The 13,897-nt window shown below is 43.5% G+C and overlaps 1 protein-coding gene across 5 annotated transcripts in view; it reads right to left on the minus strand.

The window, feature by feature from the left end:
* Positions 1–13,897, minus strand: part of LOC144287731 (uncharacterized) — an 80,653-nt gene that overhangs the window by 20,989 nt on the left and 45,767 nt on the right. For 3 of the 5 annotated variants that reach the window (XR_013355485.1, XR_013355484.1, XM_077854990.1), the window contains one exon: positions 4,983–5,573. The exons of the other annotated variants lie outside the window; for them this stretch is intronic. Coding sequence is in view for 1 of the 3 variants with exons in the window: in XM_077854990.1 (XP_077711116.1) it covers positions 5,528–5,573 (46 nt within the window). In the remaining 2 variants the exon portion in view is untranslated. Of the gene's footprint in view, positions 1–4,982; positions 5,574–13,897 lie in introns of those variants that run through there. 5 annotated transcript variants of the gene reach the window in all.

The raw sequence follows: 13,897 nt of genomic DNA on the forward strand, positions 1-13,897 counted from the left end.
TGTCGGAAGCCTGCTTATGTCTCTGCTTCTCTCTGTGTCTCTCATGAATAAATAAAATAAAATAAAATAAAATAAAATAAAATAAAATAAAATAAAATAAAATAAAATAAAATAAAATAAAATAAAGTAAAGTAAAGTAAAATAAAATAAAATAATCTGACAATAACCATGCAGGAGCATTATAAAAATTAACATGTGAAAGCAACTGGCACGGTATAGAAAGGTTATATACTTGGTGAGAAAATACTAATAACAAAATGGGCATTTTGTTGTTATTATGACACATACAGAACACTCTGAAGTAGGTATTCTCGACTCGGCTACACCTAAGGGGTTGATATAAATATATATACTTATGTATAGTCACATATATGTGTATAATATAAATATGTTTACCTAAAGAGTCAGTAAAAACTACAACCACAAATAAATCATCCTGCCTTTTAATCTGTTACATACATAAAGACTCAAACACACACGGGCTCAGTTCATTCAAACATCATTCCACATGGTTAGGGTCCCAGACCCCTCCAGTCATTTACACATACATGAATTTAAAGGTTCTAAAAAAATTCATTTCTTCTAATCCCAATTGAAGAAAGGGAATTCAAAAACATCAATATATCATAACTCTTTTTAAGTAATTAAGCTAGTGATTAGCCTTTAAGAAAAGACATTTAAAAAAAAGAATCTTACTATTTCAGAATAATAAAAGTTTGTTTTGTTTTTTTAAATTACCTCTCTTCTTCTCAACCAGGACCAGCTTCTCCCTGCACTTGGGAGAGTCCTATATATCATTTTCAGCACAACCAGCCCATTTACAAATGGGCCCATTTCTGAAAATAGACCTTAACATAAACACGAATCCTTCCCAGAAATCAGAACTTAAATAAGAAAAACAAGTCTGTTTGCTAGAATTTCTTCAGCTACTCAGCTTTTCCTTCTCCCTTTCTGCTCATTTGAGGGAATGCATTGACTGAGGAAACCACAATAGCCTAGTGTTCATTTACCTCTGACGAGGAAAGAAGAAAACTCAAGATGGTGGCTTCTTAATGACTTACTTATACAGAAAGCGTAAGAGGAAGGCTGTGTTCATGATGTTCATGATTGTTCTCATACCTGAAGTAAACGTTTGATCTGTGCTTGCTCCTTACTTGTAAAGCTCCCTTCCAAAGGATTCTTACTGGGGTTAGCTCTTCACTCCTGGCTCAATAGAAAGCTCTCTGCCCCGTTCCAAGTCAGGGGCTTTCATCTCCCTGACCTCCTGCTTGCTCATGGTCTGTGCACACACAAGGAAGTGGTGCTCTTCAGCATCTAGCAAAGCTCTTAAAACTCAAGGAAATGTGCTTTTTTATCTCATTCTTCCTCTCCTCAGGACCACTGATAGTGATTGAGTTCTGAAGAGATGTGGGTGATGTAGGCAATTCATGCCCATCTTTATTACTGCTTCAGTTTTGAATTAAATATTCAGTATTTCAGGAGGATGCCTGGGTGACTCAGCAGTTTAGCACCTGCCTTCAGTCCAGAGCGTGACCCTGGAGTCCCGGAATCGAGTCCCACATCGAGCTCCTTACATGGAGCCTGCTTCTCCCTCTGCCTGTGTCTCTGCCTCTCTCTCTGCCTCTCATGAATAAATAAAATCTTAAAAAAAAAAAAAAAAAAGATTCGGTATTTCAGAAAAACAGCTGGATATATTAGCATCTGACCTGAATTTTTATGGTGTCATTTGACCATTTTAAACTTGGCAACTCTCTACACTTCTTCCAGCCTAGCCAGGTGTCGGCAGCAAGCTTCAGCCTTGATCCTCATGTCTTTTTCCCCATGATTACTGATAGTCCATTTGGTTTTGCAGGGAAATGTAATAGCAATCTTTTTAAAGTTATATATTGATTTTAATTAAATATTAATCCATTTTGTACAGTAGAAAAATTAGAAAATACATCATCCAGCCCCTCAGAAATAACTACTTTTAACATATGGGTATAATTTATTCTAGTCTTATTTGTCTGCATTTTCTACATGCTGGAGACCATTCTTTATATACAATTTTATATCCTACTTTTGTTTTGCTTTAAAACCTATCATTAGGTAGGTCATTAAACACTCTTCACAAACATTTTAATGGTTACATAATATTTCCTCATATGGATATACTTTACATTAATTATCCAAAGGGGACATTTGGGTTATTTCCTACTTATATTAGCACTGCCATAAATATCACTATTCATAAATCTCTATCTGCACTTCTAAACATTTCCCTAGGCTCCTAGAAGCATAATTTCAGAAACAAAGGATCTTAGGTTTTAAGAGTATTTTTCCCTATATTTTAAAATTTGACTGACTTCTAAGGTTTGCTACAATAAGGTATTTCACAATTGTGGAGGAGAATGCACAGACCTGCCACTTCCAGTGTGAAATCATCAAACATTATAAAGTTACACATCGGGAGTCTAGAATTTCCCTCTGTATGCTTCTATATGTGTCTACATGTGTGTCGCTTCACCTTTCTTTGATTTTATTCACAGAATGGTTCAAAATTTTCTAAAACACAAGTAAAAAATAAAATTTTTGTCAAAACATTTTGGATGATATGGAAAAAACTTAAAGTGCTCATTTCTGAAGAGACGGACAGAGGAGGGTGGAAAGTGAGAATTTTACTTTTAATTTACTTCTTTCTCTAGTATTGGACTTTTCTAAGTGCATGTATTGCATTTTTAAATATCAACGAGGGTGATCCTCATGTGACTACAAGTTTCTTATTGTTTTCTTAAGTAAAAGGTAACTTTTGAAGAAATAAACAAAGGGGTCTATCATCCAATTTATAATGAAAATGATTAGTAGAAAAAGTCAATAAAAGTTAAGCTGTTTACAAAATTGTTTGTGGTAAAATGTAAATAATAAAATAATAAAAATACAATCTTAATAATAAATAATTTAAACAGAAATATAAAAAATAAAAAAGAATCTTCCATTAAATGAGATGTGCAAAATTTGGCAGGGGAAATTTTCACGTAGTAAAATCTTAAATGTATACCTGATAAAATTTTCATTTTTAAGTATCTGATGTAAGTGAATATTTTCATATTTATTAGCTCTTATATTTCCTCTATTTAAAGCCTTTCATGCCCTCTGCTACTTACATATTAGGCTCTTAATATCTTTTCTTATTGATTTGCTTTACTTTTTGTATTATGAACCTATTAATGATTCATTTACAATGCTTACTTGCAATTTTTTTTTTTAGCCAGCTCATTTATAAAGTACTGAAGTGATTACTTTGCTTATTGCATCATTGTCCTCGCCATTCCCGCTGAAAGTTCCAAGACTTTCAATCCCATTTGTTCATTTATTCACAAGCAGGATATATACTTAGCATCCACCTCATCTTATGCAGATGTGTGGTACCTCTGGGCAGTGGGCATCTGAACTTTGCTCCAATCCCCACACGTAACAGAGTACCAAGTGTATATTCATTTCCTAGGGCGGCCATAACAAGGTACCACAATCAGCGGTGAGGGGTCAAACAAGAGAAATTTCTTGTCTTATAGTTCTGGAGGTAAAAGTCTGGAGTTTAGGGGTCCACAGCCTCCTGAGGCTGTGAGGGTGAATCTGCTCCAGCATCTCCCCAGCCTCCGATGGTTTGTTTCCTATCTTTTGCATCAGCCCAATCTCTGCCTTCATCTTCATGGTGTCTGCCCTCTGAACATGTCTCTGCGTCCAAATTCCCCTTTTTATAAGGACATTGGTCATATTGGATTCAGATATAACCTAATGTCCTATTTACAAATAACATCACATGCTGAGGTATTGAAGTTAGGGCTTCAACATCTCGCTTTGTGAGGACACCATTTAGCCCAAGACAAGTTAACCAAGACGTGATGGAATTGGTCCTGGTTCTTAGGCCAAAGCTATTTTTAAACTGAAATAAATTTATTTATTTATTTTTTAAGATTTTATTTATATTCATGAGAGACACACACAGAGAGGCATAGACATAGGCAGAGGGAGAAGCAGGCTCCCTGCAGGGAGCTGCATGTGGGACTTGATCCCACAGCCCCAGGATGACCATCTGAGCTGAAGGGCAGATGCTCAACCACTGAGCTACCCAGGTGCCCTGAAATAAATTTATTGAAAGACATCAGGTGACTCTCAAAATCTCTGAGGGAGCAAAGAGCCAGGCTTGGATGCTACGCCATCAAAAATAACCTAGTAGGAAGAGGTCTGGTCGCGTGGCCATGTGACCTGTGTCAGCACACAGCAAACCAATGCTCAGAGGGGCCCCTGCACTGGGATTAATGATCTGCTCTTGCTGTCTTGAAATTTTAATGATTGGATCTTTGAACTTGTGTTTTGTCAGTGAGGTCCAGATAGAATGCGCATGTTCAGGGGAGATAGGTAACACATGCCCGACGCTCCATTCTCAGTGGCCTGGTTTGCCTATAGCATTCCGACACCTTATCAGCACAGAATTCCGGTGGACTCACCGAGTCTGGTTGCTCAAGGAGGCTCAACGCAAGTGCAAGGAAAGTGTTAAATCTGTGATGAGTCAGTGCTGACAGCTCAGTCCACACTTTCTATCTGAAGTTGAGCTTGCTTCCAACAGAGAGTGCAGGCCCAAGCGAACAAGAAACCCTGTCCTACCGTCTCTTACACTTCGCTGTGAAAGCTAACCACTCAACTGCCCACTGATCACGTAGAAAGAAAGGGAAAGATCGGGCAAGTCTTTGCTCCACGGAGCTCCAGTACTCTAGAACTCATCAGTAGCTGAGTCAGAGTGTGCTGATGGAGAGTGCATGTAGGAAGGGGTGAAACAAAACAGTTTGTGCAACTTTCCACTATTCTGGGAAGTTCAAAATACACATGTGTATGTGGGCTAGGAAACACACACTTTCATGCTGGTGATTCCGAACACTTGTTAAACGCTCTTATATTTACACTGAAAACTGGCATTGTACAGTATGGAGATAAAGATAAAAAAGTTCATGTGAATAACTTCACCCTTTATTTTTACTTACAAGGATATTAAATAGCAAATAAGAAAGCATCATGACAAGTTGGGAAAGAAGTGGCAGAAAAAAAGAAAAGGCTTTATACTTTAATACCTTAGCATTTTTTTCCAACATCTTAATCAAGGGCCCCACCAAATATGTAGCCTGTCTGGAACAGCCCAACCTGCCACAGACTACCCCACAGAACCCTTCTGCCCCCATAGCCAGACACCTGGCCCCAGCAACCCCAGAAACTAAAAATTACAACTCCAACACAGGTGTGCTGGTATTCTATTAGCCCCTAACACATGATCACACGCTTAGTGGCTTCACCACCTCAATGTATTATCTGACAATCTGGAGCTTGGAAGTCCGACATGCATTCCCTGGGTTAGAATCAAGGTGTGCAGGTTCCTTGCTGGAAGCTCAAGGGGAATCGTCTTCTTGCGTTTTCCACCTGCCTCTCTTAGCTCGTGGACTCTTCCTTCACCTGCAAAGCAGCCGTGGCATGTTGCCAGTGCTCAGTTGCATCCCATTCATGTTTCAGATCTCTCCTCTTCCTTCTGTTTCGTCTCTCTAATCCTGCCGGGAAAATTACTCGGATTTCAAGGACTCAGTGATGAGAATGGGCCAACCCAGGTAATCCAGGATAATCACGGCCTCCATTATTCAGAGATCTAACCTCCCTGGGCACATCCACCTCCATGTCTCAAGGAAGGGCAGTTTACAGAACAGTGGAAGGAGGATAAAGAAACATGGTTTTTAGTGCCCCTGGCTGGGTCATGCAGGAAGACAAAGCAGGTCTGAGAGAGAGAATATATGGTATCTGCAACAGCATGTTGGTTGGTGGAGGGAGATGGCAGAGAGAAAAACGAGAATTTTACATGATGCCAGTACCAAAGCCCTGTGACATAATGCAGCCGGACAGGCTGAAAGGGCATGGTCTGCCGTCCTTACACAGCTGCCTGAAGCCTTCCTGTCGATCTTAACAGGGCTGGATTTGTAATCTTGTACCATACTCTAAATGAAGCAATTAACTCTGTTGTCTTCTTTTCTCTCCTATTGTCAGATACATATATTTTTTGCCTTTTTAAATACCCACAATAATCATGTCAGAGAGAGATTAAGGTACTATAGAAAGCATAAAATTTACATATAGCTTTTGCTTTCTTTAAGTTAAAATGGAACTTTAATATCTAGTTATTATTTATGGTGATATTAAATTCGGTTGCTGTTTTTAATGCAGTTTAAATTGCTCTAGAGGCATAAAGCAACAACAACAAAAAATGATTTTAGTAACACCTAACAAGCAGGCAATGTGATTTAGGCTGAAAGCCTAAAACTTAATTAACTCTGCTGTAATATAGCAAAGGCCATGCACCATATTTAAAGAAATCAAAAAGATGGAGGGGAAAATTTACACCTACGTTGATAGCAATTGCATTTTTATACTGCTGACTTTTGAGTAAGCAAAGTGTTAGAATCAGGGAGTATATTCATTTTTAGTCTGCACCTAATTTTTTGAAGAAGTAGAGTATTTTCAGCTAGGAAAAAGCATGCAACAATTTAAAAAGAAAATGATTCTAAGTGCTCCCATACCAAATTTTAATTTTCACACAACCTAGATGAGCCAGGCACACTGAAAGCCTCACGGTAACAGATCTTTTGTTGAGGAAGCTGGGGACAAGGGAATAGAGGAATCTGGGCAGTGTTGTGAATTTGGTTTGCTGTTCAGGACACAGAGGCAAGCGATCAAATATCAGGACTCAGAAAGAAGAGAATATCCCGAGGCCACTGGGAATTTGCAGAAGTGTTTATTTCGATGTAAAAACACATTCTGTCCTGAGCTCCAGCGAGTGAGACATGTAAATCCTTGCATTATGTGGAAAGGAGAATTGAGGTGTTTTCTCATCCTGGGTGGGATGAAAGGCATCCCTCCCTGGGGTCCTCACTTCATGTTCACCTGGTGCAGCCTGCTCGAGATGAAGGTCCATCCAGGTGTGAGGCCGGAGGAGGGTGGATGCAGTGCTCAGCCTGAGCTGGCTCCAGCCCCACAACATCTTCCTTTGATCAGATGCTAACTATTCAGCATACGTAAATGCTCTTGATGGGCAATCCCACCGTCTGGACCCAAATTGTCATAGTAACGAAGCAGCTTCGTGGGGATCCCCAAGCAAGGGTTGGACATGAAAGAGGAGGATGGTGTGCACAGAAGTCAATCCTTTTATCTTTGAGGAACATGTCCAGGTGTCCTGATAGAGCACACACAGGCAATATGGCAAAAGAACTACCAATGGGAGATGCACTCCCAACCAGAATAGATGCCTGCTCTATCATGGTGGCCCAGGTCCCCCTTCATTTGAGATATTTTCTGATTTATTCCTCTATCACCCTTGACTTTCCTTACTCTCCTTCTCTCAGAGAGCGCTCTCCACTGGGGGATGATGAATGACAAAATGCTGCCCTTCCCAGGACACTTGTGGACAAGTCATGTAAAAGATAAGTCTCTAGAAGGTTGAGAAGACATGCATCCCCAGCAGAATTCTAGGGCACTGGGGCAGACCAGTAGCAGATCATTTTCATCAGGTGGTCTTTTTTTAGTGTTCCTCCCACTATACTGTCTGGTAATCAACATCATCATTTTCTCTTCTGCTTTGCTGCTCATGATGCATTTATACATGCACAGCTTCATTTAACTACATGTTAATGCATCAGGTCTTTCTCCAGCGATCATGCAGGGTGAGAAGAGGCAGATGCCTCCCGTACTCCCAGGCCCGACAGTCCTACAGGGGACCCAAGTCTGTGGCTGGGACCAGTCGGCTGATGAGAAAATACACATGTTAGCTATGGAGCTGCTGCCGAGAAACCAATTGCTTCAGATGGGGGCAAGTGGGGAGACGAGAGGAAATGTCATGGGGGGGAAGTATGGGGTCAAGGGCATTGATACCTGAAGGATCTGTGAGGTACATTGTCTGTCACACGATGTATTCGGGGAAGTAGCCTTGTGCACGCACATCACAAATACAGGGACAAAATTCAAGGTGGCATGATAAAGGTGGTTTGGAGCCAAATCATGGAGACTTGAATACAATACAAAGAAACGTGACTTGACCCACACAACAAATAGCTCATCTAGATGGCAGAGACACCATCACTCCCTTTCACAGACAGGGAATCTGAGAGGCCAGACACACGGCTACTGGGCAGCAGGTGTGTCCTTCAGATCCAGCCTCCCACCCACCTCCAACAGCCTCCCATCATCATATGGATGAGCCATGCAGGTGACCTTCAGTGCTGCTCACTCCCAGGGCTGGTACGCCCAACTCTATCCATGGGTGTTGTAGGATGAAATGAATCCCCCCAGAAAGACTTGTTGAAGTCCTAGACTCTGGCTCCTGTGAATGTGACATAATTTGGAAATCATGGGTCTTTGTAGATGTCATTAAGATGGAAGTTAACACGAAGTCATATAACCCTATTAGACTGGTGTCATACGAAGAGAAGAAACACAGAGACAGCACAGAGGGGAGACTAGAATAGGATGGGCAGTTAATCCTATAGGACTGGTGTCCTTATACGAAGAGAAGTGACAGCACAGGGGGGAGAACACCACACTAAGACACATACTCATGATGAAGCCAGCTGCCAGGTGAGGACACCAAGGACTGCCAGCTGCCACCAGAAGTTAGGACAGGGCTGTGCCAACACTGTTAAGACACCTCTGGTGTCTAAGCCACCCAATTCCTGGTACTTGGTTCCAGAAGCCCTAGGAAATGAAAACCAAAGCCATTCTGAAGCAAGCACAGCTCTCTGGGTGTCTGAATTACTTCATGGACAGAATTTACAGAGAATCCATAAGGATGCACAGGCTTCCCTCCCTTCAGGCAATCAAAGCTGGAAGTCACCTCACCTTCCGGGGTCTCCCCTCACCCACCCAGGGGGCACGGATTTCCTCTTCTCTCTAGATGCTCCCTCCAGAGTGGGATACAGGGAAGTTGAGCCTTTTCCAAAAGGGTAACACTGGGCCAACCTCAGGCTTATACCTTAGAAAATCATTTGAAGCCAGAAAGAGAAACATTTGACCCAAACATCTAAAACGAACAAAAGGCGCTCGCCATCCACGGCCCCTCCCGCTGGTGCAGGGAAACACACTCTGTGATCTACACTGCCTCGTGTTTACACACGAGCTTTATCCCAGAAACACATGGTGGAGCTAGTAAAACAGTAAGGATGCCAAGACAAGAAAACTGAGAGGGCAGAAAGTCAGGAGAAAAAGGCTGACTTTTCTAAAAAATACAGAAACCAAGACCAAATAACAGTGATTGTTCTAGAATTCAAAACAGCTTGGAAGGTAGCTTCTTTGCCAACAATGGAAAACTCACTCAAGAGGCAGAAGAGAGGAAAACCCTAACCAAACGAAGAAATGCAGGAAGCGGGGGAGGGAGGAAGTGTGTTAGGGATTAAGTGCAGCATCCAAGCTGACCTGAAGGCAGGGACCTTCTGGAGTCTAGGAGAAGCCCAGGAGGGATTAGAGACTTCATTTTACAGGCGCACATTTGAGCAAGTCACACAGCTGACGAGTGGAAGGACCCTACTTCAAACTCCCAGCTGAATGAAAATTTTGTGTTTGGGTTTTGTTTTTTGCTTCTAGTTCTTGTTTTTTGTTTTTTTTCCAGAATTCCCCCAGCTGAGGCAAGAAGAGTAGAATTTTGGCATCCTGATTAAAGCATGAGAGGAGAACTCAAAGGAATGAAACTGAAGACTGTATATACTGGTTTGGGGTTGTTTCTTGCCTTCTTCTTCTCCTTCTCCTCCTTCCGCTTCTCCTTCTCCTTCTCCTTCTCCTTCTTCTTCTTCCTCTTCTTTCTTCTAATATGGATGATGAGAAATGAGAGCTTCCCAGTAAATACCAGAAACCTGAGTTCTATTGGAACAGCTTCGTTCTAAGGCATGTATGAACAAACCAGGCAATAATGCCAGAAGAAGAAGTCAGCTAAGGAAAAATGACAATTCTTTTTTTTTTGGGGGGGGGGGGAGGGATCTGCCTTTGAATCTTAAAATATTTGGCACAAACCTTAACAATAGTTCAAAGCTATTTCCTACCAGCTGTAAGTTAAATATTAGAAGTGAATGTCCTCATTGTGAATACACACATAAATGCAAGAACATAAAGCTGTCGGTTTCAAAGGAGGTTGTATTTCTCGTGCAGCTGGTATCTTAGGAAAGAAGCACGAGCACCATTCTTTCTTTCATTCTCATCTGTGACCCTTGTGTCGAGGTGCCTTTGGCCTAAAGCAAGATGATACTCTCTAGAAGGTTTTAAACAGTTTGTGTCACTCAAAGCGTGGGGAAAGGCCAGGATATGGGCCAGCAGGTCATAAACACCAGTATTTGAACCCTCGCTCTGCCACTCTGAGGGTAAGGTAAGTCAATTTCTTTTTCTCAGCATCCTCTCCCATCACATGGAGATATCACACAGCAGTTGTGAAGAATAATTAGAAGCTTTGTGGAAAACACTAGCCGTCCTCCATCGAACGGCACCCCTCAATCACCACCACCACCACCACCAAATTCTATCTGCTTCCAACCCCTGGCACCTGTGAGGGTGACCTTTACAGATGTGATTAAGTCAAAGATCGTGAGACACACTCATCCTGGATTACCCGGGCAGGTCCTCAATCCAATGACAAATGTCCTCATTAGAGGCAGAAGAAGAGAGGACCCAGATAGGGGGGAGAGGCAGAGATCCCAGTGATGCAGCTACAAGCCCAGGAACACCCGGGGCCCCCAGGCCAACGTGTGGCAACCAGCAGACAGCCCCCTGGAAACTTAATTGTGAATTGAGCCCCGCAGACACCATGACCTTGGGACTTCTAGCTTCCAGCACCATGAGAGAATAAATTCCCCAGTCTGTGTTAGTTTACAGCAGCCCAAGGAAACAAATACACCTGCCAAATAGTCAGTAATGGCATATTCTGTCCTCCTCTTGTTCTCCTTCCCAGCCTGGCTGAGGCCCTGGTCTCTGCTTCCCATGGAAGCAGGACACGGTTCTCTAGGGAACAACCTGAGAGATCAACAGTGTCCCCCTGTACCAGGGCATCCCCCACACACACCAGCCCCATCGTGCCTTTGTGGAGTCCTGGTGGGGAAGCAGGGGCAGCTGTGATGCCCACTGAAGATCACCTGTAGAAATGGCCCCTGTCGTCCCTGGGTCAGGCACTGTCTGAATGCTTGCCATGCTGAGCACCTGTCATCTCTGTAACCAGCGTAGGAAGCACATCAAGCCCATCTTACAGAAGAGAAAACGAATGCACAGAGAGGAATAGCTTGCTCACAGCCACAAAGCTGGGAGATTTGTGGCCATCCTGATTCTGGAATGCATACTTTAAGCCACTGTTTTCTAGGGCTGCCGTAACCCAGTAGTGGCTTGTATGACAGGAACTCATCGTCTCATGGTCCTGGGGGCTGAAAGTCTGAAAAACAGGCAGCAGGAGTTGGTTCCTTTGTGGGCCCATCTTCTCCTTGTCTTTTCCCGTGGTCTTCTCTTTCCACATGTCTCCACATCCAAGTCTCCCTTTTAACAAGGACACCAGTCATCTTGAATTACAGTCTGCCCTGATGACCTTCCGTAACCTTTATGACCTCTGTAAAGCCCCGGTCTCCAAACAGGGTCCCACTCTGGTGGAGGAGGTTAGGACTGCAGCACATGGACATTACAGTCCAAACCTTACCAACCCTACACTGTGCTGGCTCTCATACATGAAACCACACATGAATGAAGGAATGTGGGGCGAACAACTGTCCTCCTGCCAGAAGTCACCAGCCCTGAAGCACACAGCCTGGCTAGTTCTGCTCTCATTGCCTTGCCGTCTGTGCTCGTGCAAAACCATCAGATGGTGCAATTGCATTCGGTGGGTGTGAGTACACACTGTTGGCATCAAATCCTGGCTCTGACATGACTTGATTCTGGAACTTTGGGGAAAGCTTTCAATTTATGAGTTGAGCCTCTGTTTTCTCTTGGGAAATAAACACAATTCCCATCTCCTAGGGCAGTGGGAGGATGGGATGAGAGGGCCCACATGAGCTAGGGCTCGTAAGGGTTCCAGACTGTGGGCCTGGTTCTTGGCTACTGCTGTCTCCCTCTACTCATGACCTCTGCTCATGACCTCTTCCCCGAGCCATTGCAGAGCTTGCCCACCCAGGATCTCATGCCTTGATTTCCCCCAGCACTCCCTCACCATCCTGTCCTTCCCTTTTTATCATCAGTGGGAATTAGCACTTTCCCAGGATCTGGTCTTGGTGGAGTAGGGCACTGGCAGGTCTGGGCATGGCCTGGGCAACCATCAGGTTGCAAGTTGTCCAAATTATAGGATTCAGAAATGCAGAGAAAGCTCAGACTTGACTCAAGTCAGTGTCTGTACCCAAAGGGGTATAATTCAGCTGCACCTTTTCATTTCACACTCAAAAATCCTATGAGATTGGCAAACCAGATACTGGGATTTTCAGCTGAGAATATGATGATTTATCCAGCGCCAGCCCAAATGCAATGGCCAAAGTCAAAGATGGTGCAACAATAAATGCCAGCAGAATGGGGAGTCCGGACTCCACTCAGTTCAGTTCAATTGGCTTAACAAACATTTACTCAAAATCAAGGAATCATTAGAGCTAGTCCTAAAAAACAAGGGTGTAGAAGTAGAAACAGAGACGAATCTCTCCTGGCTCTCTGAGCATTCATAGTAAGAGGGGAGCAGATGTATGGATATTATAGGAGGGAAGCATGCACACGCACGGTTCAGTAGAAGTCCTGAAGGGGGTGGCCCACCCAATCAAGGGGCTCAGGGGAAACCACATGGGCGACACTGGCAGGGTGGAAGAAATATGAGGAATGAAAGAATCTCCAGGCAGCAAGTGGAAGGGGAAAATAAAAACGGTAGTGTGGTCAGCCTTTGCAGGCAGAGGCAAGAGCCCTGGAAGTCTGAAAAGCCATTTGTTTCTACTAACCTGGTGAGCAAACGTGGGCAAGGGGAGTGTGGTAGTAGAACCATAGCTGTTCTGGTGGGGGTGAGGGGCCAGGGGCCAGATGACAAAGGGCCTGGAACTGTTTCATACCCAATGTGAACATATTTTGTGAATAACAGGAGGCATTTGATTTGTTTTAAATGAAGAGACAAAATCAGCTTTGGATTTGAAGAACTCACCACAGAGGATGGACTCTGGCAGCAGTTCTCAATCTTTACTATCAGAAGATTTCAATCTGGTAGGTTTATTTAAGGGCAGCCTACAAGGCCAACCCCTAGAGTTTCTAACTCCATAGGTATGGGGCAGGGGTCCAGCACCGGCATGTCTAATCAGTTTCCAGCTGCTGCTGCTGGTCTAGCAATCTCACTTTGAAAGCCACTGTCAGAGTTGGGGTCAACTGTGCAGGTAAGGAGACCAGATGAGAGGCTCCCAGATCAGGGCCCCCAGGCCCTGAGCTGGGACAGTGTCAGTGGGATGCCGAGGCAAGGCTGAGTCTGAGCAACTTGGAAAGGCAGTCTAGTGACCAGTGGCATGTGATGAAGTGGGAAGGAGCCTGGGGTACCTCCCAAGTCTCTGGCTTCTTAGTTGAGTGGATTGGCACCAACATCTAAGTCAATAGGTGGTGGGTGATGGGGAGAAAGGTCCTGGGAGGCCAAACAGGTGAAACCAGACAGGCTTCTAATACCTGGTGTGGGAGAGGTCTTTCACAGAGATGGGTGAAGTCCTCTAATTGGGAGGCTCAGGGAATGGGGCTGCCCTGAAGAGCAGGCTGGTTTTGTAGCCATCTCCATGACTCATTTCTGCTAGCATTTACCTCATTAGCCAGGCAATCAATTAGAAACTTTCAATCTGTGTCTTTGCTTTAGAATAACATGCTACATTATCAG

This window comes from Canis aureus, chromosome 17 (assembly GCF_053574225.1).
Source record: "Canis aureus isolate CA01 chromosome 17, VMU_Caureus_v.1.0, whole genome shotgun sequence".
Taxonomy (NCBI): domain Eukaryota; kingdom Metazoa; phylum Chordata; class Mammalia; order Carnivora; family Canidae; genus Canis; species Canis aureus.